Source organism: Astatotilapia calliptera, chromosome 17 (genome assembly GCF_900246225.1).
Source record: "Astatotilapia calliptera chromosome 17, fAstCal1.2, whole genome shotgun sequence".
Lineage (NCBI taxonomy): Eukaryota > Metazoa > Chordata > Actinopteri > Cichliformes > Cichlidae > Astatotilapia > Astatotilapia calliptera.
Genome location: NC_039318.1, coordinates 12,678,065 through 12,702,160, shown reverse-complemented (window position 1 = coordinate 12,702,160; position 24,096 = coordinate 12,678,065). Strand labels below are relative to the sequence as shown.

Sequence of the window (24,096 nt, the reverse complement as noted above, 5' to 3'; positions counted from 1 at the left end):
TTCCAGTTAATGTTGCGTACACACCAGCTGTCACAGACACAGCTTTGCATGATCTTATCAGTTGGCAGTTAAATCCTAGTATATTTATTTATGCCTGATACCCACCATGCTTTACTTTTCTGTGAAGTATGACCTTAAGCATGCATGACATTTTGGATTCCAGCTGTGTTTTTTTTATTTGTATTTTTTGTTAAAGGCCAGTTGTGTGGATTGTGTGACACAGACGGGTTACAGTCATCTGGTGTGCAGAGCAACTGCTCTTGCAAAGCAGACTTTTTCATAGTGACAAAAACATTCATGTGTAAAGAAAGCATCCCTGTTTTTCTGTTTGTTTGTTTTTTAAAGAATATTTCTGTCACACGCTCTGTTCTCCAGCTCGACAACTTAGTAACCTGGATTCGTTTCAAAGCGTTCATTCTCCTTATTGTAACATCCTTTGTATGTGTGTGTGTGTGTGCGCGTGTCGGAGGGCGTATGCGTCTTGTCGTTCACATGTCCTGTATTCTCTTTGTTACGCAGAGTACTGGCTGGGAGGTAGGTGACTAAACAGCTCCTGCTTGGCCCTGCTCATGTGGTTTATCTTTTTGTATTTTCTTTTTATTTACTCTCATCTTTTTATTTGCTAGCTGTTGGCATTCTTCTTCTTTGTTACATACATCCAAATCCATTAACATCTGCAGACAACATCAACTGTCTGCCCCTTTACCCGCTGGGGACGCTCGCTGTCTAAGCAACAACACCCTTCACCGTTTTCCTCTCTCCTCACTCTTCTTACACTGCAAGAGGAGCTTGTGTTTGTGTCTTTTTTATTTTATTTTATTCTTTACATGTGACAGTGTTGACAGGCTGTGCATGGGAGCCATGGTGTGTGACACTAATGACAAAAGTCTCAGCGAATGCATCACCTGCACAATCCACCGTTTTACCCCCTCCATTCCTCATCTTCTATGTGTCTGCTGGGTGTGTCGGTGGGCACACACACGCGCGTCAGCTGTCACACTTCATCTCATCTTCAACCACAGGGCTCGATTTCAGTGCACTGTTTTGACATGAAAGGTGTCTGTTAGCCATCCCGCTGTAGCCGTGGGGTCATTCTTGCCACACACAATTAAATGAGCCTTTTAACACGCAAGGTGCTGCAGACTTTGGGTCGAGGCTGGAACCAAATTCTCCAAAGGCAGTTTGTTTTCTAAGAGGGTTCAACTCACAGTAATCTCAGGATTACTTGATTTATCCCTTTTGATTTTGATTGGTTGTTATTCTTGCCCTTTCTTTTAATAGTTTAAACTAAATCGACCCCTGACTTTTGTTTCATGCATTCTGTCCCTTTGTTAACAGTATTAACCTCTGAGTTCTCATGGTCTATTGCATGAATTGGACAGAGCACAGGAAGCGCACTGAGCGTGCATGGTGTGTTTCCGAGGGTTGTGGATTATTTGTTTTTTTTTCCCCTCACTTTTGTTTTTTTAAATTCTTCGCTGTCTGCCTTTGCATGATCTGGATCCTCCACAATGAGTTTCTGTTCTTTCTCTCAATCAGTGGAGATATTTTTACTGTTGTGTGTTAGTTTGTGTTGTTTTTAAAATTCTCTGGAGGAACCCAATCCTGATTAAAATTTGTTCTGTTTTTTTTTTCCTTTTTGATTTCCCTGGTTGCCGACCCTTCCTTCTTTACTTAATTGTGTCTTGTGGTAAGTTTCTTAGTTTACAGGGTTTCCTTAATTACTGTTTAAAAACATTTTCAAATCAGTGGTTTAACTAGCAATACATGACTTGTATCTTTTTTTGATATTCCCTTAAGTTACCCTGATGCTTTATCTAAACATCTTGTGCATCAAGTTGTGTAGCATTTGCCTCAGATTTTCACATCATTTTCCTTTTTCCTGCCATACACGCACTTACACACTGGGCACTCATGGTGTACCTGCTGATTGATCTTGGGGCTTCCCTTTGGATGTTTCTTTCCAAGTAGAGGTCTAAGCAAAAAAAAAAAATGGAGTTGATGGATGTTTTTCCTGTCAACAACTTCCAAAGACGTAACGGGGTGTTTGAGGTTGAAGTAGTTTTTGCCTTGTTTTGTTTCACAAACGTTTTCCCCTCCCGCTCCGTCTTTCTTTCTTTTTTTTGTTATCTGTCTGTTTGTGACTTTAAGGCTTCTATTTAGAAAACTTTGGTGCTGCTTTGATCTGTGAACTTGAGCTGTTTTTATTCTTAACATGGGAAAAAATTGCACACATGAAGAACACAAGCACTTACAAGCTGGGTGCAAAGGAGATGTCGAGTTCATGTTGACAACAATAGATACATTTCAGACACTGCGGGGTGTTTTTCCTGGCTTAGATTGGGATTTTTCACAAAAGCACATTAAGGCAATTCATCTGCATTCCTCGTATTTGTTATAATTATATAGATTTTCCAGTGATTTCTGACCATTTTATAAACCCAAATGTCTACTGTGTTTACTTACAGTGGACCTTGTGTGTTTCTTTATTTTTGGCTTGTATACTGTTATAATAATATTTAAACAGGACCAAACTGTCAAATAATGAGAAGCTAATAATATGAAAGTAATTCCTATGACCCAAAGGTCAGGGTTCAGATTTTTTTTTTCTATGCTGGCAGCTGCAGCACAGAAGCCCCACCCACATACTTTTCAAACCTTCTGATTGCAAGAATGCAGTCAGTCAGAAGAAAGTTTGCTTGAAAAGAGAGGGCTTGAAAGGAAAAGAGCTAAACCTGGCACTTTTTTCTTGCTGATGTTTGACCTAGTTTGCTTGGTACTTTTAGCCTGACTAATCTATTAGCAGGCCAGTATCATTGCCCGATATTAGCTATTTGACAGTCGGTATTTGTATTTTAAATAACTGCTTGGTGAAAAAGAAAAATGTAAAGAAGAGATGGAAGAAACACTCTTCTATTTTATATTGCATAGTTTGTCCACCAGAGGGCACTGTGCAACTTCCCAGAGTCGGGTAGAGAGCAAACAAGTAAATAAGCAACTACATATAACAAATTGTGTAGTTATTTATTTTATGGGATTTTTCTTTCTTTCAGACACATGAAACAGTCGATATATCAGAAGGTCAGATGTTTAAATGACAAAATATCAATATTTGTTTCGGCTTTAAAAATACTTGCTACCTGCCTGAGTTCTGTCAGGTCCTTAACTGCGGTGGAAAAGCTGCTGAACAACCTTTTTTTTTTTTAAAACAAACAAAACAAAAAGAAAACAGGTTGTTGAAATCACATACTTTCTGTCTGAACCTTCAGTACACTCACATACAGCTTTTAGAACAGAACCAACAGATTTAATCACATACTGCATGAAACTTCTAATAGTTGTTGTTATATATGTAGCTATATAGCTACATATATATCAGATTGTAGGCATACCATTTCTTTCAGTGAACTATAATCTTTTTCTGTCATCTTTGCCTCTGTGAAGAGAGCTGTAAAATCTAATAAAGTAAAAATACACAAATGCTTACTGTTCCACAGTATATCACAGTATGCTGTAGCAGGGTGATGGTGTTCTGCCTCGTTTTTTAACCCATTTATCAATGTTTCCCTCTGCCTGTTCAGGATGGAAAGAGAATGTTTGGTACTTACTTCAGAGTTGGATTTTATGGTACGAAGTTTGGCGACTTGGATGAGCAAGAGTTTGTGTACAAAGAGCCTGCCATCACAAAGCTGGCTGAAATCTCTCACAGGCTAGAGGTAAACTATGCTGTGCTCGCGTTCTCTCTCTATGAGTCTAATTGTTTTCTGTGAAAGAGTAAAATGTTCTGTTCTTTGTCTTTTCTGGTAGGGTTTCTATGGCGAGCGATTTGGAGAGGACCAGGTAGAAGTCATTAAGGACTCCAACCCTGTGGACAAGTGCAAGCTGGACCCAAATAAGGTTTAGTGTTGATAAATGAGATGAACATATGTTAAACGGATGGAAATGGTCTTAGCTAAAAAAAAAAAAACAACCCAAAAACATTTGTCCCTCTAGGCATTCATCCAGATCACATACGTGGAGCCGTACTTTGACACTTACGAAATGAAAGACCGCATCACATACTTTGACAAGAACTACAACTTGAGACGTTTCGTCTACTGCACTCCTTTCACCCTGGATGGGCGAGCACACGGGGACCTGCACGAACAGTTCAAACGCAAGACCATCCTCACCACCTCCCACGCCTTCCCGTACATCAAGACACGGATCAACATCATCCACAAAGAGGAAGTAGGTCTACAGTCTGCCTGCTCTTCACAGGCAAATTCCACAAATGTTCAGCCTTTTCATGCAACCACTCTGTCACTCTTCCAGATTATATCCACACCGATAGAAGTGGCAATAGAGGACATGCAGAAAAAGACTCAGGAGTTGGCATTTGCCACCCACCAGGACCCTGCCGATGCCAAGATGCTGCAGATGGTCCTTCAGGGATCAGTAGGCACAACTGTAAACCAGGTAAGGTTTTGAATTTTTAGCATGCAACAACTGTTAGTTACAGCACTACTGATTCACAAAGCTGAAAGCTGATGTTTATGAGATTGTTCTGTTTTTCCAAGGGTCCTTTGGAGGTAGCTCAAGTGTTCCTGTCGGAGATCCCCAGTGACCCAAAATTGTACAGACACCACAATAAGCTTCGGCTCTGCTTTAAAGACTTCACCAAAAGGTATGGATTGTCCTTCCTCTAGGCAGAAGTTGAAACCTTCTCCTCTCACCCTGTACAAGCTGTAAAAATGATACGATACCACTGATGGTTGCTGTGTTGCTATATAACCAGACTATAGCACCCAAGTGCTATAAGTTTTCACTTCACTCACCAAATTAGTTTAGACTTTCAGTCGATCATTTTATTTGAAACAGAGAACACGTGCTGCGTATTTACATAACAGTATCGCACTATATTTCCCTGTCTAAGGTGTGAGGATGCCCTACGCAAAAACAAGAGCCTGATTGGTCCAGACCAGAAGGAGTACCAGAGGGAGCTGGAGAGGAATTATCACCGGCTGAAGGAGGCACTGCAGCCTCTCATCAACAGGAAGATCCCCCAGCTTTATAAGCCTGTACTGCAGGTCAACTCGCACAGGTAGGGCCAAGCAGGCTTTCTCTCCATGTGTATGAACGATGTGAGTGAGAGTAGAGATTAATTTCTTGGTTGTTAAGTTAAATCAGTCTTTTTAAAAAAAATTGTTTTGCTTTTGTTTTGTTTTGTTTTTGCTTCTGTAAAAACGATGCAGCAAACGGACAGCTTGACAAGGTAGTTTGGACTTCTCGGAGTACGTTTTGTGTTGTGTTTTTGTTTTTTCGTTTGCATGTTTCTCACTGTTCAGGTTAGAGGGAAATGCTTTCAGTTTTAATTCTAAAATTAAAAATGAATTGGATTTGTAAATGTTTAAGGATACATCATACTTTTTTTTGTGCAACTTTATTTATCAGTTAAGAATTTACCTGTTGTATGAAGGGAACAACCAAGCCACACACAGACTTAGTAAAATCCGAATGAATGCAATTACCTTTTATTTATAAAGCACCAATTCACAACAAGTTGCCTAAAGGCACTTTATATTGTAAGGAAGAGACCCCACAGAACATCATTTTTTCAGTGTGTCCGTTCATTTTATAAATTATATTTTTTATCAAGGATGTCGAGCATTTGTGATTTTGTTTACAGATTTACAGATAAAAGGTGTACTGATGGAAATATACGTATATGCTTTTCAGGGCTTTAAAATTGCAGCAGCCAAAATTAGCTGCAGTTTGGCTGGGCAACTTCTTTATGTTGCCATTGGACACAAAAAAGGCTCGAGAGCACGGCGTATTATAAATTCTAAAAAACGGTGGATTTATCGAGAGGACACCGAAGTTGTCTCTCTAGTGATTCCACAGCAGTACAAGAGCATCATCTGTTGACGTAACGAGGTATAACCTCCGTACGTAAACATAACAGTGTTAGAATAGTGAACAATAATAAACAAAAACAAGGGGCAGTTTGTTCTGACAAAATTAAACATGTAGCATTTTCAAATCTACTGCAAATACTTTGAACAATCACAGGCAGTGGGCTACAGATCAAATACTACATGACATAACTCAATCATCTCCAGTCGGAAAAAACGTGTGTTCCCTGATTCATTGGCAAGGGGGTCTAGCTGTTGCTAAGTGAAATTGGTTGCACTAAAAACAACTGCAGGTTGTTGCAAGCCGTCTGTGGTTTTTCATTTAAGACACAGATGCTATTTACTCTCAGAGCTGTAGTAAATCTTGAAATAGTGCAGCGCAAACTGGAAAACGGCTAGGAACTGCCACCAATCACTTGCCAAACAGTCGCAGAATATACAACCAGTGGTTACCTGGCAGTCACTGACCACGCCCCAAGGCCTTGGTTAATGGGACATTCAAAATTAAGTCCACAGTGACTGACAGCAAAGTCTAGCAACTACAGCAACCAGAGAATACATAGTTTTCCCTCACAATATGTTGCCTGGTGGTTACTCTAGGCCTGTGAGATTGGGGTCAGCATTGATTTGTAGCATGTATGAAGCATGTGTTATATGCTTGTGCTCGTCTTGTGAGAAGGTAGAGCTACAGGAGGTCAGCTATTTTCACATACTAGGCTTTTCTAGATTTCTTCCTACTGCAGCTTTAACATTTCAGGTCAGCTTCTCGTGACAGCTCAAAATTCTTAGTATTTTATTTCTTTCTTTTTTTTTTGTCCTCGTTAACATCTTTTTGTTTTTAATTTGCAGAGATTCCTTCAGCAGAATGAGTCTTCGCAAGCTTGACATTTGAAGATGAAGAGAACTACACACAAGCGCACCTGTACACCTACACAAACACTTAACCGAAACTGCAATATTAATTTATTCTCCAGTGTAAATAGGAGTGTCTCTTGAAAGTTGGTCAGTGTTTGGAAAAAAGCGTGTTTAAACAAAAGGTTGAAAAGACTTGCAGCTTGGTACGTCATTCCAGTGTCTTAATTTGTTTACAGACAAACTGTTACACAATCAGCGCAGCAAACAAGTGGAACTTCAAATTAAAGAGATACCTTGGCATTTAGAATTTCTTTTTGCTAGTCATTTCAGTAGGTAACAAGTGCTTATACTGTCCCCATGCTACCTTAAAATAACAAAAAACAAAGCTCATGTCAGCACTCACTCTTGGAACCAGTAGAAATGGCTGCAAGCTATGAAGAATGCTCCAGAGTTCTGTATTTCAGTAAAGTGCCAAAAAAAAAAACACCCTTTTTTTCTGCCAAATTCTTACAATTTTAAAAGTCAAGGTGTCTTTTTAATTATGTACGATGTGTCAAAAAAATCTGTACTCAATTTTCATGTGTGCACTTTTTTTTTTTTTAATGGTGTAGCATTGCATTTTACAACTTGAAAGTTTATGTAATGCAAAATGGGAGAGAAACCTTAAAACATGCAAAAAAATTGTACCAGTATTTATCATGATGCTTTATTATTGTTTTTAGTTGAGGCGCCAATGTTTTAAACTTAGGTACTTTAAACCTCATTGTATAATTTTATGTAGTTTTGTTTTATTTTAAATATTTTACTAAATAAATATTTTAATGTTCAAGTGGTCTGATGTGATGTTTCTCTGTTATTATGGACTTTGAGGTAAGTCGGCCAGAAACTAAGACGACAAAAAGCATGAAGCTGGTGTGAAGGTAAAAACTTTATTGCTTTCACTCTGAAACCCCGCTATGCCACTTCCGCATAATGAGAACTGGAATGGTACAGTTAAAAAGGACACAACAACACAGTAAGGGTGCTTTTAACCAAGCATTTCACTTTAAATAATAAACTCATCTTTGAAAGACAGGTGAAAAGGGTTTGTAATACTTAGAAAGACAGCTCATCAGACCCAAGTAAATCTCTGAAACCATCACTAGACCTGAGATGAACAAAGTTACCTTTACTGAGTTTTTAAAGCTCAATTGATGCAACCCCCCCCCCCAAAAAAATCTATCATCTGCTATGCATGACTAATCAATAAATTGTCACAAAAGACTCAGTCCATCATAAACAGGAAACTTACCTTACCACATCAAGTTAAAATGTTTTGTGTCTAGGCTGTTAGATCAGATATGGAGCATATTAATGCAAAAGAGGAAAATCTATTTTTTTCTTCAACTATAGTATCTTAAATCTGTCATGAGACAAAACTTGATATTACATAGGTTTAATCAGAGGGATGGTGATTTGTTTTAATAGATCAAAATATAGATATGTATATACATCTCTAAATATAGATATAGACATACATATGGATTTCAAAACCAGCAATATGCAAGTACAAAACTGAATATTCGCTGCTTGAGAACTTCCATCAGTCCGGTTTTAGTCTTAACTTTGTTATTTTATCTCTAATGAACTTTAAAAACTGTTCTCTCTCTTTTAAAAGAAGAATGGAGGTAGGTCATAAGCTAAATCATGGTCTCAGTGGGCAGTTTTTCCTCCCCATAATAACCATGAACTGTATATAATGATATTTATACTGTGCTTTTTGACCCTCCTTGCAGCATAAAACTGAACTACAGCTTAAGGAGTTTTAAATTAGAGATTCAGATCTTAAAATCCTGACTAGTGCAAACATCTCACTTGACAGTTGTACACTACATTAGAGACTGACTGTTTTCAGACCGATATTTGGTCATTTAAAAGTCTCGTATTCTAATATTTATTTCAGATACACAAAACAAACAATTCTCTAACATTTGTTATATGTAGTTAATTATTGTTTATGCTCCACCCGATTCTGTTCAATGAGCCTTTCACATTTGTGGCATCCCAATCACGAGCTGCCACAGAGAATCTGCAGCACGCCCTCTGGTGGTCAGACTATACAGATATCAATCGTGCTCACATTAAATCGGTTGGGCTCTATAGTAAAATATCAAACAAGCAGTTTTCCATAACATTGTAAAATGTATATTATAAAAACCTGATAGTTCACTGATAAAATCAAATTGCGTCCTTCACTCTGACAAATCTGACATCTGAGCCTGAAACTGTTGACTGCATAAACTAGTGTCAACGAAGCATGTAGAAACTTTTTAATTATTATTAGACAGCTGAGTGTTTGTTGTAAATATCTGTTGTAACTAAATGAGTTTCTGAGAATCTGTCGGTTTCACTGTATAAATGACATCAGTTTGAGGCTTCAGATATACAGCTAAATTGTACAGGTTTCTATATAAAAACCCTCACAAAACAAGGGATCAGTTGATGAGAAAAGCTTCAGGGTAAAAGCTTTTCTGATAAACTGAAAAAAATAACATGAGAACATTTTCAAATTCAAACAGAATACAGACTGCTGCGCCCAGGGGGGGAAGTCAGTTTTCAACATTTTTACTTGATTCAATTTTAGTTCAACGTGCTTTGCCATTTTGTAAAAAACAAACAATACAAAGTCAACATTGAAGAAAGACCAAAAAAACAAAAATACACAACCAATCATCCCTAACGTTAAAAAAAAACAAACAAAACAAACTTTGACCCCAACTGGGCGTTTCTGTTTAGAGTACCTGCACATGAGTGGATGAGAAGGCGGAAGCGCCTTGATCCCACCGTGGGGCTGTTGCAGGTTTAGTTTTCCTTGGCTGAAAAGTCACTTCAGTTTCAGTGTAAATGTGGCAGCCACAGTGTGTCTGGCACTGTTTGAAGTATTGCAAAAACTCCATCTGTCTTTTGCCTGGGAGCTCAGTTTCCTGTAAGGTCTGTCTATTTCAGTGTCCAGGTTCAGGCATCCTTCTGTAGAACAGCAGGTAAGGGGTTGATGAGCAGCACGTCTCAGGAGAACAGGCTCGCAGGAAGTCCTCCTCCTCAAACAAACGCACCTCAGAGTCATCAAACAGCAGCCATTTCCCTTCATATTCCAAGAGGCTATTTAAAGCCTTCTGCTCTTTGGTCTCTGTGCTGCCACAGGAAGCCTGCGATGTCTCCTCTACTGCCTCGGGCTCTTTTTTAAGTCCAGCTTCAGTGTTTTGGCTCAAAATGTTGATGGTTTTTCTCCTATTACAACCCTCCGTCGAACCACTGCTAGCTGCTTTCTCTGTGTGTTTACTGCTGCTGTTCCCGAGGTCATAGCTGGACACACTCCTCTGGCCTCCCAAGAGTCCGACACCCCCCTCTGACAGCTTTTTGCTCCCTGATTTGCTGCTTGCCAAACTCTCGCGCCGCTGTCCTCTCGTACTCAGGCTGAAAGACACCTCTCCATCATCGTAGTCCAGCACCGTCTCCTTCACCAGAGCACCTTCTTTGTCTTCCTTCACCTCGTCCTCCTCCTCCTTCTCTTCAGTTTTTGTGTCCTGCAGCCAGATCTTCACATCTGTTAAATCAGACATTCGGATGTAGGCAGTGTAGTGGCCACTGCTGATGGTCACACCACTATGCATGACGACAGCAAACAGCTGATAGTTTTGACCTTTAGTGGATGAGGACTGGGTACACCACTCCTCAAGGGATAAGGTCAAAGGAGTCTGTAAGGGAGTGTTCACTTTAGAAAGACCAGCATATGGGTCCAGTCTGGGAAGAGAGAACAATACAGATATAAGAGTACATTTAGAAACTAGAGATCAAAGCAGTAAAAACTCTACAGCAAAGGACTGATTCTATTTCTCCATGATGAGAATCTTTTAAGTCTAAGCATGTGGTACAGCGATCACTTTTTCAAACACTAGCTCAAATTCATTCCAGTAGAGTTTGTGTAGTGCGGCAGTGTGATAACTGAGACTTCAGTGGACTCACTCTAAACCGTTGGCAGAGAAGCGCTTTAGGTGAATAGTGATGACTTCAGGAGTCTTGTCAAACAGCAGACTCCTCTCGGCCTCTGTGTAGTGATGGCAGGTCTCACAGAAGTATTTATCCTCCCCAAAAATGCGCTCCACCGAAGCGAACTGAGATATGGCCCATTTCAGAGTCTTCAGCTCTGGTTTAGGGTCTGGTGAGACTGAAAAAACCCCCCCAAAAAAAACAAGATTTTTAAGATAAAAAGGGGGAAAATAAAACCCACACCCACAAAAAAAAAAACCAAAAAAAAAAAAACCTCCAAAACTACTATTTTACAACTAATAGTTGTAAAAATTCTCACCCTCAGAGAGGTCATCGGGGCTGCTGGGCTGGTCATCAAGCACAGGGACACTGATGTCCTGGAAGTCCTCTCTCCTCTCTGTGAAGCTCTCACACTCCAGACATCGAGTCCTCAGAACCAGCCGACCTTGGAACAAACGCTCCATGAGGCTCAGGCCCGCTGAACGAACATAAAATCCACAGTTAGTAACATCTAGAACTCCATAAATAAATGTAGGCTCCTAATGCACGTCAAAGTACAAATTAAAAGTTAAAGTGAATGACCAAACATTTAGTCTGTCCCAACTTTTCTGCTTTTTTTGGGATGCTTATTCATTTAAATTCATTAATTGTGATATGGGGGCAAAAGGCAGGAGATCAGTTAGGCTTGGGGCTTAAGAGGTTAAAGTGAGTCATTTCTTTCTCAACTAAACGTTTTCTTCATAATCGCTGCCTCTTACGATGATCGCAGGTCACACGTACCTTGATGTTTAGGAGCCTTGCTGTGTTCGGATGCATTTTGGCTGGGTGGCTCTTGAAGGTTTTTCTCACTTTCGTCGTGCGTCACTCCATTTTCCTGCTCTGTTTTGTTTTGGTTCTTCACAGTTGTGCAGCTGATCTTTCCCACGCTGCGGAACTTGGAGAAAATACTTGGCTGCTTTCCAGACGGCCTCAGGCAGCTCAACTTAGCTCTCTTCTTCTTCTTCCCATCTGCCTCTTTACACGTCTTCTCACCTTTCCCCTCATCGTCGCTTCCTCCTTCCCCATTTGGTTTCTTCGTCTCTTCCTCACCTGCCGCCTCCTCTCCACCTTTATTCTTGCTGCTGTCCATGGTGATTTCACTGGAGGACTTCCTTTTGGAGCGAGTAAGGGGTCTATTTCTACTCAGGTTTTCCTCTGCAGAATCTGATTTCTTAGACTTCAGGGATTTGGATTTTTTCTTGGCATTCCCCACTTCTGTGTCGCTCTTTCTTTTCCCAGCAACTTGACCATCCTCTTCCGTGGAAGCTTTGGATTCTGCGCCAGAGCTGCCGGACCCCAAATCGAGACCATTCTCGAGTTTAACTTCCGACACATCCTCCTCCTCGCCTTCTACTTTCAGCTCTTTCCTGATAGTATCACAGGCTTCCTGGATATATCCCAGGATGCACTGCAGAACTTCCTGAGCATCATGCTGGAGATAACCTTCGTACATGGGGTTCAGCTGCCTGCGACACAAAACCACAAACTTGTGTCAAACTGACAGAAAATGGCAATTTTAATGAAAGTGTTCAAAAACACAAAAGTGCCAATCTGGAGTTTAAACATGTCAGCATGCTTACTTTAAAAATGATTCGTAACCAACTCATCAGCTTGAGCTATGACTGAGCATTAATGATGACAAGTTTTTACCTTTTAAACAGCATAATAATGATCAAAGCTCCACATTCATGATCCTACATGTGCATCTAACTGCAACTAAGTGTTTAATCAATGTTATATGCACGTATACAATGTGACAATATTTGGGTGTTTAGTAACATTTAATATTCGAAAGCCATTAAGTCATCGTGCTAGAAAAAAGACAGCGTGGGAACAAACTGGTTACCTAGCAACACAAGCGTATGATCTAATAAGCAACTGGGTTACAAATATTTATTGAAACTGCCAAATCTTTACCTGAGCGTGTGCAGAATTTTGCGCGGTGGTGTGGCTAGCTCTCCATCGGTGAAGCTGTCAGGATTAAGCAGGAAGCTAGACTGCAGCTGCTCCACTGCAGTTATCAAAGTGTTGAAGCTCCCAAGAAGCTCGATGTGAGCTGGCAGAGCCTCCGACACACCGTCTGACTGCTGACAGTGTGGCTGTAGGAAAATGACACAGAGTAAAAAGGTTACTGAAATATGCTTTCGTAGCTCAGAAGACAGACACCCTCCTTTAATGCTGCTGCTTTTTTTCAAAACTGTATATTTTACAATAGGAATACAGTGCACTGTGTCATAACTCTTTGAGATGAAGGCTACTGGACTTGTTTTTGGTTCATGAAGGTTTTCACCTCTTGTCCAAAAGGCTTCTTCAGTTCTGAAAACTTATGGGGAGTCCCACGTAATTAACTTCAAGCTCTGAAGACTAGAGTGCACTATATTGTTCAACAACTTTAAAAAGAAGCATGCAACATCTCCCATCAGAGGAGTTAATAAGTGCTAAACTTTGGACCCACACTGTGGCTGTGATTTATTATGCACGTACCTCTTCGCTTTTCTCAGTTTCTTCCTTGGGTTTCTCCTTCTGGATGGAGAGATCGTGAAGCTTCTTTATGCCTTCTCTGAAGCCTGGGCAGTAATAAAGAACCTGCAGATGCAATCAGACATCAACACATCATTATTGTGATTTTAAACTGGATGTGATAACAAGTAATCCACACAAGTGGAAAACTCAAAGCATCTTCAAGTAATCAGGTTGTTAAATGCTGGTGATATTATGATGACACAAATAAGCACGAAAAACGTGTCCATGACCTTCACAGTCATTTGTGCTTCAGTACTTAAAGTCCAACAGTAATTCCCATTAACCCAGTAATGGTCACAGTGAAATATAATTTCCTTTACCGGCTCAACATAATAGCAAAAATCTGTTAAAAATGACTGTCCAAATATGAAGCTAAACCGTTCTGTTTTAGTCATTAGACACACAGCTTCTTGCTTTCGCATGTTGGATGCACTTCAGAATTATTCTAATTATTACAATAAGCTCTTTAGTCATCCAAAGTAAGGTTAAAAAAAGTCCTGTTTAGAAACCTTAAAAAAAAAAAAAAAGGATGGAGAGAAAAAGAATCTGGTTCTATACTATTCCTAACTGTGATTACAATAGACCCTGTGCACAAGAAAATGCTAACTTCCTGGTTTGAGACCGGATGTAGGATTGTACATTTCCGGTAGCTTTACTTTGCGGTCAATCACTACTGCGAAGATATACTCCAAAATCATGTCCAAAACTCAAAAACGGAAAGATCGCGTTACGTTACAAAGAGCAGAAGGTGGGAACACTCACCACTGTTGTGTCATAAAAAAATCTAATGATCAATTTTGACGTTTAAAGAGTTTAGATCGATCAGTTGTTTACATCACTCAACACAAGCAGAACTGCATTACAAAATCAGAAGACACATCATCCACATTCAGAAGCATCTCTGTATAGTGACTGGTCTTATGATTTAAACAGGCAAATGTTCAGCATTCAAACTACAGGTGAAGAATAGTCAAACCAGATGTTTCCCCCGTTATGTCGATATCAGCTAGTCAAGTACACACCTACACAGCATGTTAACAAACCGTGAAAAAAAGCCACACAAAAAATGAATGATTGCTGGTAAGGGTTTCTGTACATTAGTATTTACGAAGGGTATGTTGTGACTTCCCTTCAAAATTACAGTGGTCCTTCGCTTTAACGCAGTTCACCTTTTCACCTCGCTGTTTCTCCTCTGTGACGTCTCTCCTGTACAGTACAGAATCGATAGCTAGCAGAGTGACTCTGAAGTGCAGTACTGTATGTCGATGAAATGTTCTGCACCGTCAAAAAATAAAATTGGCTACTTGATTTCACCTATCGCTGGTTATTTTTAGAACATAACACCCGCAATAAACGAGGGACCTCTGTTTACAGATACTGAGAAATATAAAATTTGAATCCCTTTTCTCTTTTGCTCTGAGAAGCGGGGGAAAAAAATATAGACAAGTCGATGAACATCATTTACAGATATATTGGGTAAATGCCCAAGACATCTATAGAAATGTAAATCGCCGCTTGATTCATTCATTTGCTTAACTTGTTTTGGACCGTAAACAAGGCGCGAATAGGACACCGGAAACAAAGCTCCCCAAAGGAGTTTCCGCACCAGAAGTAGCATATGCTAACGTGCATATAGTCTATTAAAGCAGATAAGTGCTACTGTAATTACATATCTTCTATTAAAGCAGTGAGTACATGAAATCCTGCTCACTAAACTAACTCCATACTTCAGAAAAGTGATGTGCCATCACTTGATTCCATTAGCAACTAGTATTTAAGTGAAAACGTTGTGCTTAATTTATGCTCCTGAGATTTTGTCTGTTTCCAGAGATATTTACCTACAGAGATAGGTTTTTAACCACCAGAAATGTGCTGATTGGTTGCCAAGTGGGCCAGAACAAGGAAAGGAGTTAAAAAAATAAAATAAAATAAAAAAATGTATGATCAGTACAGTCAGAGGTTGCAGTGAACACTGTACATTGTTTACAACACTCAGTAGTAGCCTACAGACCGGTTGAACCACTTTTTTTTAAGCACTGCCTCCATTTGACTACAGACGCTCTCTGCAGGTAGGACAGTCCAAAGCTCCCCACAGACTGCCATCACACTAATAATAATAATAATAATAATAATAATAATAATAATAATAATGGATTGGATTTATATAGCGCTTTTCAAGGCACCCAAAGCGCTTTACAATGCCACTATTCATTCACTCTCACATTCACACACTGGTGGAGGCAAGCTACGGTTGTAGCCACAGCTGCCCTGGGGCAGACTGACAGAAGCGAGGCTGCCATATCGCGCCATCGGCCCCTCTGGGCAACACCAGTAGGCGGTAGGGTAAAGTGTCTTGCCCAAGGACACAACGACCAGGACAGAGAGGCCCGGGATCGAACCGGCGACCTTCCGGTTACAGATGCGCTTCCCAACCCCCTGAGCCACGGTCGCCGCAGAACCACAATTTCCCCATCAGAAAATGTAACATTCCCGGCATCACAACAACATCCACTTCTGAGTGGGATAACACAGGTGAACAGGTTTGAGGATTCAATGCAACTTAAATCGCACAAGAACAAACCACACACACTGTGAAGTGTCTGTGCAGTTTTCAACTTTTCCTTCAGTATATTTAAACCCATCCTACCATTTGTACTAAAACACTGGAACAAGTGACATCTATTAATGCTGGAAATTAACTCCATCTGTGGTAATGGCTCACCTGTAAGATGCTGTTCAAATAGCAGGTATTGCCCAGATTGTTGAGCCCCACGAACGGCACCAAGTTCTCTCTCTTCTCGCAGGACAGGAGGAGGCTGGGCGAGGAAGGACACTGAGAAGGCCCCGGGACCACCTGATCACAGCTGCTGATCAGTTAAGAAGGAAGCAAACAGAAAGTCAGCAGCTAATAAATTGAATTTCACAAATGACATCCACCATCACACACACACTGTTTTAAAATGATTACACTGAGATTAATGTTGAAGTGTAACCCCAGCTTGATTGAGATGAAGCCTACTATTAAAATCTAAGGTATCACTCATCCACACGTGCATTATCCTGCCCTCACAACAACAGTGGAATTCCCATAACTATCTGAATGTAACTGTGGGAAAACGAGTGCTTCGGGCTGCCCAAAACAAATCAGTCTAGAAAACTATTTGTGTTTGACGCACACTGGTAGCAGAGACCTACCTTGCCTCAGGCTCCTCTGGCTCACATGTTTTGGGTTCTTCTGTCTGAGGTTCCGAGAAATCCAGAGCCCGCTTGGTTTCCTTCTTCTGGAAGAACTTCAGAGAGAGTTTACTCTTCTTCACTGGGCTCCCCGGAGCCGCTGATACCACACTTTCACCCTGCAGACCTGGCATCTTTCCTCCCGGTACCTTGAGGGCGATTTTTCTTTTAAATTCCTACTGAGACGCAACAGCGCACCTCACTGGTGAAAAATGGAAACACAATGTAATTTCAGCGGGCGCCATCAGAGTTCAACGAGAACGAACGTAGCTGCGCACTTAAGTTCACGGTCCGCTATTGTGTAGCTACACACGGACAGGTCCAGTCCAATCAATCACACACTTCTCAATAATACAGTCGAACCGGTTATTGACCGTACCACGCATTATGTAACATGTTAGCTGGCTAACGCTAACTTAAAGGTAGTACTTTGTTTCAGTCCTACCCACAAACAACCGCTCTAGCACGGCTTACGTTAGCAACTGTTTTCGCTTTAAATTACAGGGTAGCAACAAATAACTTGCTATTTTTGAGCACGTTGCGCACATCACAGCGACAAACTGGCTCGAGAAGGTGCGGTGAAGAAGTGGGAGGAGAAAACAGAAAGCACGCCGTTTGAAACTGTTCACGGCCAAAAAGGACTTCTTTGAAATCCCAGCTGAGTCGAGAAAGAAAACTTACCCGAATGCTTCATTCCAGTTTAAGTTTGATATTTTCCATTAAACATCCCGTCTCGAAATGCTTTACGGAGTGTTTAACAATTCAGACGGTGCAACAGAAGTTGGCGCTTTTTCCTGCTTGAAGATTCGCTGGCCGCTACATCGCCGGCAACGCTCGGATATCGCGTCAAAACATCCGGCCAGAATGTTTAAAAAAAACGGTCACGACTAAGCTTGAAAATCATCAGGTGTTGCCGAACATTTGGAAATGCGCGTATAACTCTGGGAAATTCTATACCTGAAAAGATTTACATGCCAGATTTCAGGCTAATGTTAAGACAACTATTTCGGCTAGGCCCAACCGGCCAGCTCCAAGCGCCATTCTTGTAGTCCTTTCTCCAGCTCCTTCAAAATAAAAGTCGAGCTAAACTTGAACAGTCATTTCTCATGTCTCACCTTTTTTCCTTTTTGAAGTACTAAGATTTTAAATACAGGACATTAAAAAATTGCTTTCATGAAATGAATGTAATAAAAAGTATGCAACTCATCAAGGCTTCCATGGAAGCCAAGGGCCACAGAGGTTTCAAATTTCAAGTTGAGACAAGCTGAAGCTGGTCTGTTGTATAAGAGGTATAATTTGGGAGACTGCACTATATATTTCTTGAATCCTCTTCACACTTTATATATCTGACCCAACAAAAAAATTGCGATTTACAGAACAACGGTTAACATAGAATCGGATGTTTATATAGACAATATAAAATCACTAAGTAAAAACCAATGAGTATGAACAAAAGTGGGTCCAACAGCAAAAGAAAAAGAAAAAAGATTATTAATTACCTGAAAAAAAAACCCCCACGAGACTATAATAGTATAGTTATATAACAGTAAGTTATGAATTATGCTCAGTCATCCAGGTAAGAAAATCCCACAAAGTTGAATCTGTTGATCTGGAGGTACGTTTCAGTGGGAAAAACGTTTCATTTTCCATCAAAGTGACGTTTTCAGCTGACTGCAGGTTTCCCCAGCATTATAAGCAGTTCATTTGCATGATGACTGAAAACACCCACTAATGACTAACAATAGGCCGTTGATCAATGATCACTGAACCACTGATGCCCAATGACTGCAATCACAACACTTTAAGATAAGATAAGATAAGATAAGATAAGATAAGATAAGATAAGATAAGATAAGATAAGATAAGATAACCTTTATTAGTCCCACACGTGGGAAATTTGTTTTGTCACAGCAGGAAGTGGACAGTGCAAAAGTTATGAGGCAAAAATTAGAATACAATAAGAATAAATACAGTACACAACTGTACAGAATAGAATAAAATAAAATACTATATACAGTAGAATAAAATAAAATAAATATACAATAAGATAAAAATAGAATACAAATACAAATACTATATACAACTGAGTAAAAATACAACGATGACAGAAAGGATTATTGCACTTAGTATTATTGCATATGTATGGATGTGTGTGCTTGATCAGTTAAAGTCTTTATTATGGAGTCTGACAGCAGTGGGGAGGAAAGACCTGCGAAATCTCTCCGTCCCACACCGTGGGTGCCGCAGTCTCCCACTGAAGGAGCTGCTCAGTGCTGTCACAGTCTGCTGCATGGGGTGGGAGACGTTGTCCATCAGGGATGACAGCTTAGCCGCCGTTCTCCTGTCACTCACCACCTCCACTGGGTCCAGAGGGCATCCTAGAACAGAGCTGGCCCTTCGGATCACCCTGTTCAGTCTCTTCCTGTCCCCAGCAGAGATGCTGCCGCCCCAGCAGACCACGCCATAAAAGATAGCAGAAGCCACAACAGAGTCATAGAATTTCTTCAGGAGTGGGCCCTCCACTCCAAACAACCTGAGTCTCCGCAGCAGTTACAGCCTGCTCTGCCCTTTCCTGTAGAGGGCATCTGAGTTATGAGTCCAGTCCAGTCTATTGTTCAGATGAACACCAAGGTACCTGTAGCTGTCCACAGCCTCAATGTCCATACCTTGGATGGTGAAGATGGTGAATGATGTATTCTTAGGCTAATACAGGGCAGGGAAGCTGAAGGATTCCTGGTTATCCCAGACCATTATGGACATGGAGGCAAGGAGGTCATTTACATGAAAAGGGAATGACCATCTCTGAAGCAAGGACAGGGCCTTACTTCACCATTTTACAGCGCTGTTTGTGGCTATTCTCCAATTCTCTGTGAATGGTACTCATGCCACTGATGAATGGTCATGGCAGTTTGCATATTAACGCTCATAAAACTGAACTCTGGGCCTATCGGCTGTTGTGCTGTGCTCTCGTTAATGATATCAAGTCATTGTGAGACAGAACCAAAATCCTGTCACAAGGTAGAAGCTGCAATAAAAAGTGACTTTCATATATATAAGAGTCACTTTCAAGCAGGTAAAAAGTGTCTGACATTAAAAATGCCCTTTTCCAAGAGAGATCTGGAAAGCAGAAATTGCAGCAAGTTTAACATCCCAGTTCTATAAAGATATTCTAAGTGGCTAAAAAGGAATGGATTGATTATAATGTAATTACAATAATCGAGTCAAAGATACTTGCAGACAGGCATTTTTTTAATGTTATACAGCGACTACAGTCTATTAACAATATAAGCAAAGCTATTACGCATAAAAAACATATAGAATTGAACCAGATCTGACCTTTTTTGACGGTTGATCACTTTTTGGCACAACAGAGGAAATCTGTAGTCCTCCGAGTAAGGAAATCACTGCCACCAGACAACCGGGGTTGATTTTCTGGGATTAAGTGAGTTAGTTTAGCTTGAGTGGGGATGAGATTTTTGCACGTACCATTTAAAGTCGTAGATAACAAACCAAGAAAGTGTCCTACTAAAATCCTAAGCAAGAACATGGCAACCACCGACTTTCATTAGCCAGTTCTTCTTTTATTTTGAAAAAAGTAAACGGAAGTTCATAGTTTGCAGCTGTTAAAATGAAACTATTTTTTTTGTGGAAGCAAAGTATATTTGTGGACTTTTGTTTAATAACGAAGCTTGTCCCACACCAGCTGTTCATAATTATATTTAAGGAATCCATTTACATGTATACATAATACATAAACAGGGAGAGAAACCAAAACGCTTATTGTACAGGCACTTCCCACTTTGCACCAACAGGGGGCGACATTATCCAGCCGAACGGAGGTCGATCTGTCCAGCAGTATCATTCCCTCCTTCACCGGAGCATCTCATCGTTTGACAGTCTCCGAGGCTATCCCTCCGCGACTGTGACGGTAAGACACTGTTTACGTTTCTCCTGCTTGCAGCGTTAATTGATAAACCTAAATCTGCCCGAATAGCCGGGCCGCGAGTGCGTCTAGTTTAATCTTCTTTACAGCTTATTTGTATCAGTTGCACTGTTTTGCTTTTACAGTATTATGGAGTGCTTTGGCTGGCGTGTTTTTTTGGGTTGATTTTTTTTTACGATATAGAGAGGATCGCATCACCTTAAAACCGCACAGACATGGTGTTTCGTTTCATCCATGCACGTAGTCAGTGCAGGCATTTGTCAGTACGACGCTATGAAGGCTGCTGCTGTTGTTACAGCTGCTGCTGCTGCTGAAGAGTGGTTGCTTGGTCAGCAGCAACGTACCGATGGACACTGAGCTGCTGTGCCTCAGCTTCCAGAAAACCTCAGTGGCTTTCACGCTGATGGTGGAGGGATGTTGCTGTGAGGATGCTGATGCAGTAGTGGATGGGAGTACTTTAGGGGTGCTAAGACTTCCTGTGGGACTGTAGATGATGATGCCATCGCCATCCTTCAGTCTGATGGCTCAAAATACTCTTCAGTCTCCAGCTCTGAGGTAGCTTTAATAGCAAACCTCTTAATTAACTTACTGTAGCCTACCAGAGTCTCACACTTCACTTAAAGTGGGTTCAGTTTATCCTAAATCACTCTTGTGGTGTGACTTCATTACAGATCAAACAAGCAGCTAGTGATCTCTTTAGATTACAGAAGGAGGGCCGGGGAGGGGAGGTGTTGGATATGCTTTCTCTCTCACTCACCATTTAAATCCTAACCAGGAGACTCACATTCAGGAGGATTAGTGTGTTTCCCTTCTCTCATCACCTCCTTATAACAGAATTTTATAAAGAGGGCATTGCCAGGTCACCCACGTGTCAAGCTGCTGTATGCTGAAGGGTCAAATGTACGCAGGGCTTTATTTCCGGTATTTCAGACGCTGAATGCGATAACTGGAGAGATCTGTGCAGTGAAACGTTGGTGGCAATACTCTCTCTCACCGGAGAGACTTTCCATTTTTAGAAGGCATAAAAAAATGACTCGAGGAACAATGCTAAGGACAAAAAGCTTCTCTTTTACCTGGATGTGACACATTCAGGTACTGTTTATGAACCAAGTTTACAAGAACTTGAGCAATGAGGTGCTTGAATTATGCAAGTGGCCTTTATCAAGGTTGGCCTTGTCCCACGAGGCCCAAAGCTCTAGTGGCTGGAGCGGTACAGGTGGGTGGTGTGGCGGGCTTAAAGCCCATGAGACAAAACAGCTCCCCTCCTCCAGCCTCCAGCCTGGTTCTCTCTCAAGAACTGAGCACTGGTAGGAAAATGAAAGCATGCTGAACGACAGGCAGTGGTGAACTCCAAGAATGAGAAGCATGTCCAAGTCTGCTACACTTGTGTGCACACATGTACTCAGAAATGCAATGAAAAACAGAGACTTTTCTTTCAGCTTAGAGCAGTTGGAACAAAGAAAAACTGGAGCGCAATCTGAAAAAAGCAAAAACACAAGCATAAGTGAACAGCTACGCTTCTCACTTTTCACGTGTTTTGCATCCTGTCTGAGAGGGTTTTATAAGGATAAGCAGAAGAGAATGGATGGATATGTAAATCTGCTACACTATGACTATAACTGTTAACATCAACACTTTATTTCTCACACAGAAAGTAGTTTAATGTGTAAGCGTGTCAGTGAAAGTAAGTTAAAGCTACCCTTTATAAGTATGCATGTGTGCATAACTCTGCATGGATGGATATTTGCATATATCAGATCTGATCAGATCTCAGGCTGCACATAGGATCCCTCTCTCTCTCTCGCTCTCTCTCTCTCTCTGTGTATACTTGTGAGCATCTGAGCGAATCCCGTTTGATGTATGCCGAGGAGGTGGGTGTATCCAGCCCAGCCGCTCTGATGTTGGGAGGCAATAACTTCCATCCTACTCAGTCTGCTCTCTACTCTCACTGCTCTCCTGTTTCAGCCAGTCTGTCTGCCTCCTAGCGTAGTACTCTGCTTTCACTCACCATTATTCATCGCCATCTAAGGATATATATATATATATTTACACAAACCCACAGAGGCAGACGGAGCACCTTCCTAACGGACTCGAGACTTTGCATTTGGCTGATAGAGATATAAAATATACACCACCCTGCAAAGACATAAAAGTGGGGCTCGATAGCAGTTCTTCTTAAACTGACATTTGTTGTTCCCCGCTACTACATTTTTTCCATCACAAAGGATTTCACAAGCAGCTGCTGAGGTAAGGGAAAGATAGATTTCTCTCCGTTTGACTGTTTTTCACGTGCATTTGTCCCCTGGTGCATCCTGGTCTTCCAGGTTCGGTGCTTGGCAACTTGAGAACACGTTTTTTTAGCATGTTGTGTTTGATCAACTGATTATATTTATTCTGGGCTTCTCTCTGAGCTTATGGATCTCTTAGTGTCTGTGTTGTAATCAGATGAAGCAGTCCGGGCATGCACATACATCTGTGCTAACAAATGATATCTCTTTGTTTATCATTACTCCTCCTACCTGCTGATTCTTCCTCTGAAGTGTTTTGTTAGCAAGGACAAGCATCAGTAAAACTCACTGCTGCTCCAGCTAACCTCTTTCAGCTGGAGCCTGACATGTGCACATATGTGTGGGGTTACAATATAAGCACGCTGTGGTGAAGTGCTGTAACTAGTCAGTGGCCGGTCAGAAGGAGTAAAAGCGAAGGATGGTTGTTGTTCGGAGTGATCATATATGCAACTTCTGCTTGGTTGCCTCTGCATTCAGTGTGCCTCTCTTTGCTTTTCCCTTCCCTGCCCTCTCCCTCCCTCTCTCTGCTCTCTTATGGTCTGCTGGTATTCACAGTCTTGGTCACTGCTCTGCTTGCCTGCCACAGACCATTGGCCATGGTTGGATGGCTAACCGCAGCTACACAACATTAAAAAGGCAAAAAGTTCCTATTTCGCGGGGCATGTTTGCAGGGTACCACTTTGTGTGTGTATGTGTGTGCTATATGCTGCATTTACTGACTTTTGGATTTCTACTCCGTCGCTCAGGTGAAAGGGCACGCGGTTGTTAGCACATAACACACATTGTCCTCAGAGATACAGCTGACCTGCATTTAGTCCTTGCGTGTGTATGTGTGCGTGTTCTGTGTTTGTGTTTGTGTGTGTCAGTGTGATTTCCTTGGAGGTTCAGAGAGGTGAGTCATACCAGCTCAGAGGCTGGTGGCTGTAAGAGTCATTCGGTGTAACGATGCCTTGATGTGCGATTTGCAAATTGACACTGTCTGATGGAACCGTGTATCTGTGAAATGCCAACTTTTCAGGAAATGAAAGCAAGCAGAACTGCCTTTTTAAGCTCAGTCGTCATTCATTTTTAAGGCTTTCTAGTACAGCTGGAAGCAGTTTTGTCATCTCAAGTCTAACAGAACTTTCTCCACACAGAGGGGTTTGTAGTGTTTTCAAGCTAGCCGAGAGACTGCTAAATAACATTAAAAAAAATCCAAATGTTGAATATCTAAGACGTAAAATAAAAGCATGCATATTTAACATAAACAAAACAAATACTAACAGCACACAGAACATGTTTTGTTGATATCTAT

General features: G+C 41.0%; 3 protein-coding genes across 26 annotated transcripts in view; 2 read left to right on the top strand and 1 right to left on the bottom strand.

Moving 5' to 3' along the window:
• The window catches only part of dock7 (dedicator of cytokinesis 7), a 48,041-nt gene extending 40,788 nt beyond the window's left edge, over positions 1 to 7,253 (top strand). For 9 of the 22 annotated variants that reach the window (XM_026147855.1, XM_026147850.1, XM_026147851.1 and 6 more), the window contains 8 exons: positions 520 to 534; positions 3,582 to 3,716; positions 3,808 to 3,897; positions 3,994 to 4,230; positions 4,315 to 4,458; positions 4,560 to 4,666; positions 4,916 to 5,083; positions 6,744 to 7,253. In XM_026147855.1, coding sequence (XP_026003640.1) covers positions 520 to 534; positions 3,582 to 3,716; positions 3,808 to 3,897; positions 3,994 to 4,230; positions 4,315 to 4,458; positions 4,560 to 4,666; positions 4,916 to 5,083; positions 6,744 to 6,786 — 939 coding nt within the window. In that variant the 3' untranslated portion in view covers positions 6,787 to 7,253. Of the gene's footprint in view, positions 1 to 519; positions 535 to 3,581; positions 3,717 to 3,807; positions 3,898 to 3,993; positions 4,231 to 4,314; positions 4,459 to 4,559; positions 4,667 to 4,915; positions 5,084 to 5,234; positions 5,255 to 6,743 lie in introns of all 22 variants that reach the window. The other 13 variants (XM_026147847.1, XM_026147859.1, XM_026147856.1 and 10 more) reach the window with 3 other exon arrangements.
• A 2,196-nt stretch (positions 7,254 to 9,449) lies between these two features.
• Positions 9,450 to 17,607, bottom strand: usp1 (ubiquitin specific peptidase 1). Of its 2 annotated transcripts, none has more exons than XM_026147869.1 (9): positions 17,253 to 17,607; positions 16,533 to 16,773; positions 16,060 to 16,204; positions 13,299 to 13,400; positions 12,732 to 12,913; positions 11,556 to 12,280; positions 11,095 to 11,253; positions 10,752 to 10,953; positions 9,450 to 10,529 (listed from the first exon to the last, which is right to left on the bottom strand). In XM_026147869.1, the coding sequence occupies exons 2-9, from the start codon at positions 16,703 to 16,705 to the stop codon at positions 9,731 to 9,733; spliced, it is 2,487 nt and encodes an 828-aa protein (XP_026003654.1). In that variant the 5' UTR covers positions 16,706 to 16,773; positions 17,253 to 17,607; the 3' UTR covers positions 9,450 to 9,730. The 2 variants fall into 2 exon arrangements, with proteins under 2 accessions (XP_026003654.1, XP_026003655.1); XM_026147870.1 differs by having other exon boundaries at positions 16,060 to 16,201.
• A 2,837-nt stretch (positions 17,608 to 20,444) lies between these two features.
• kank4 (KN motif and ankyrin repeat domains 4) overlaps positions 20,445 to 24,096 on the top strand; it is an 85,717-nt gene continuing 82,065 nt past the window's right edge. Inside the window, exon 1 of one of the 2 annotated variants that reach the window (XM_026146223.1) lies at positions 20,445 to 20,499. The gene's annotated coding sequence lies outside the window, so the exon portion shown is untranslated. Of the gene's footprint in view, positions 20,500 to 20,714; positions 22,762 to 24,096 lie in introns of those variants that run through there. The other variant, XM_026146222.1, reaches the window with a different exon arrangement.

What these genes read in the sequence shown, in the direction of transcription:
- usp1 (XM_026147869.1), bottom strand. Translation starts at nt 16,705, where the DNA reads ATGCCAGGTCTGCAGGGTGAAAGTGTGGTATCAGCGGCTCCGGGGAGC. An exon ending in CAAGGCTCCTAAACATCAAG is followed by an intron (nt 11,254 to 11,555) that starts GTACGTGTGACC and finishes ATGTTCGTTCAG; the next exon opens with CGGGCCTGAGCCTCATGGAG. An exon ending in CCCCGATGACCTCTCTGAGG is followed by an intron (nt 10,954 to 11,094) that starts GTGAGAATTTTT and finishes GGGTTTTTTCAG; the next exon opens with TCTCACCAGACCCTAAACCA.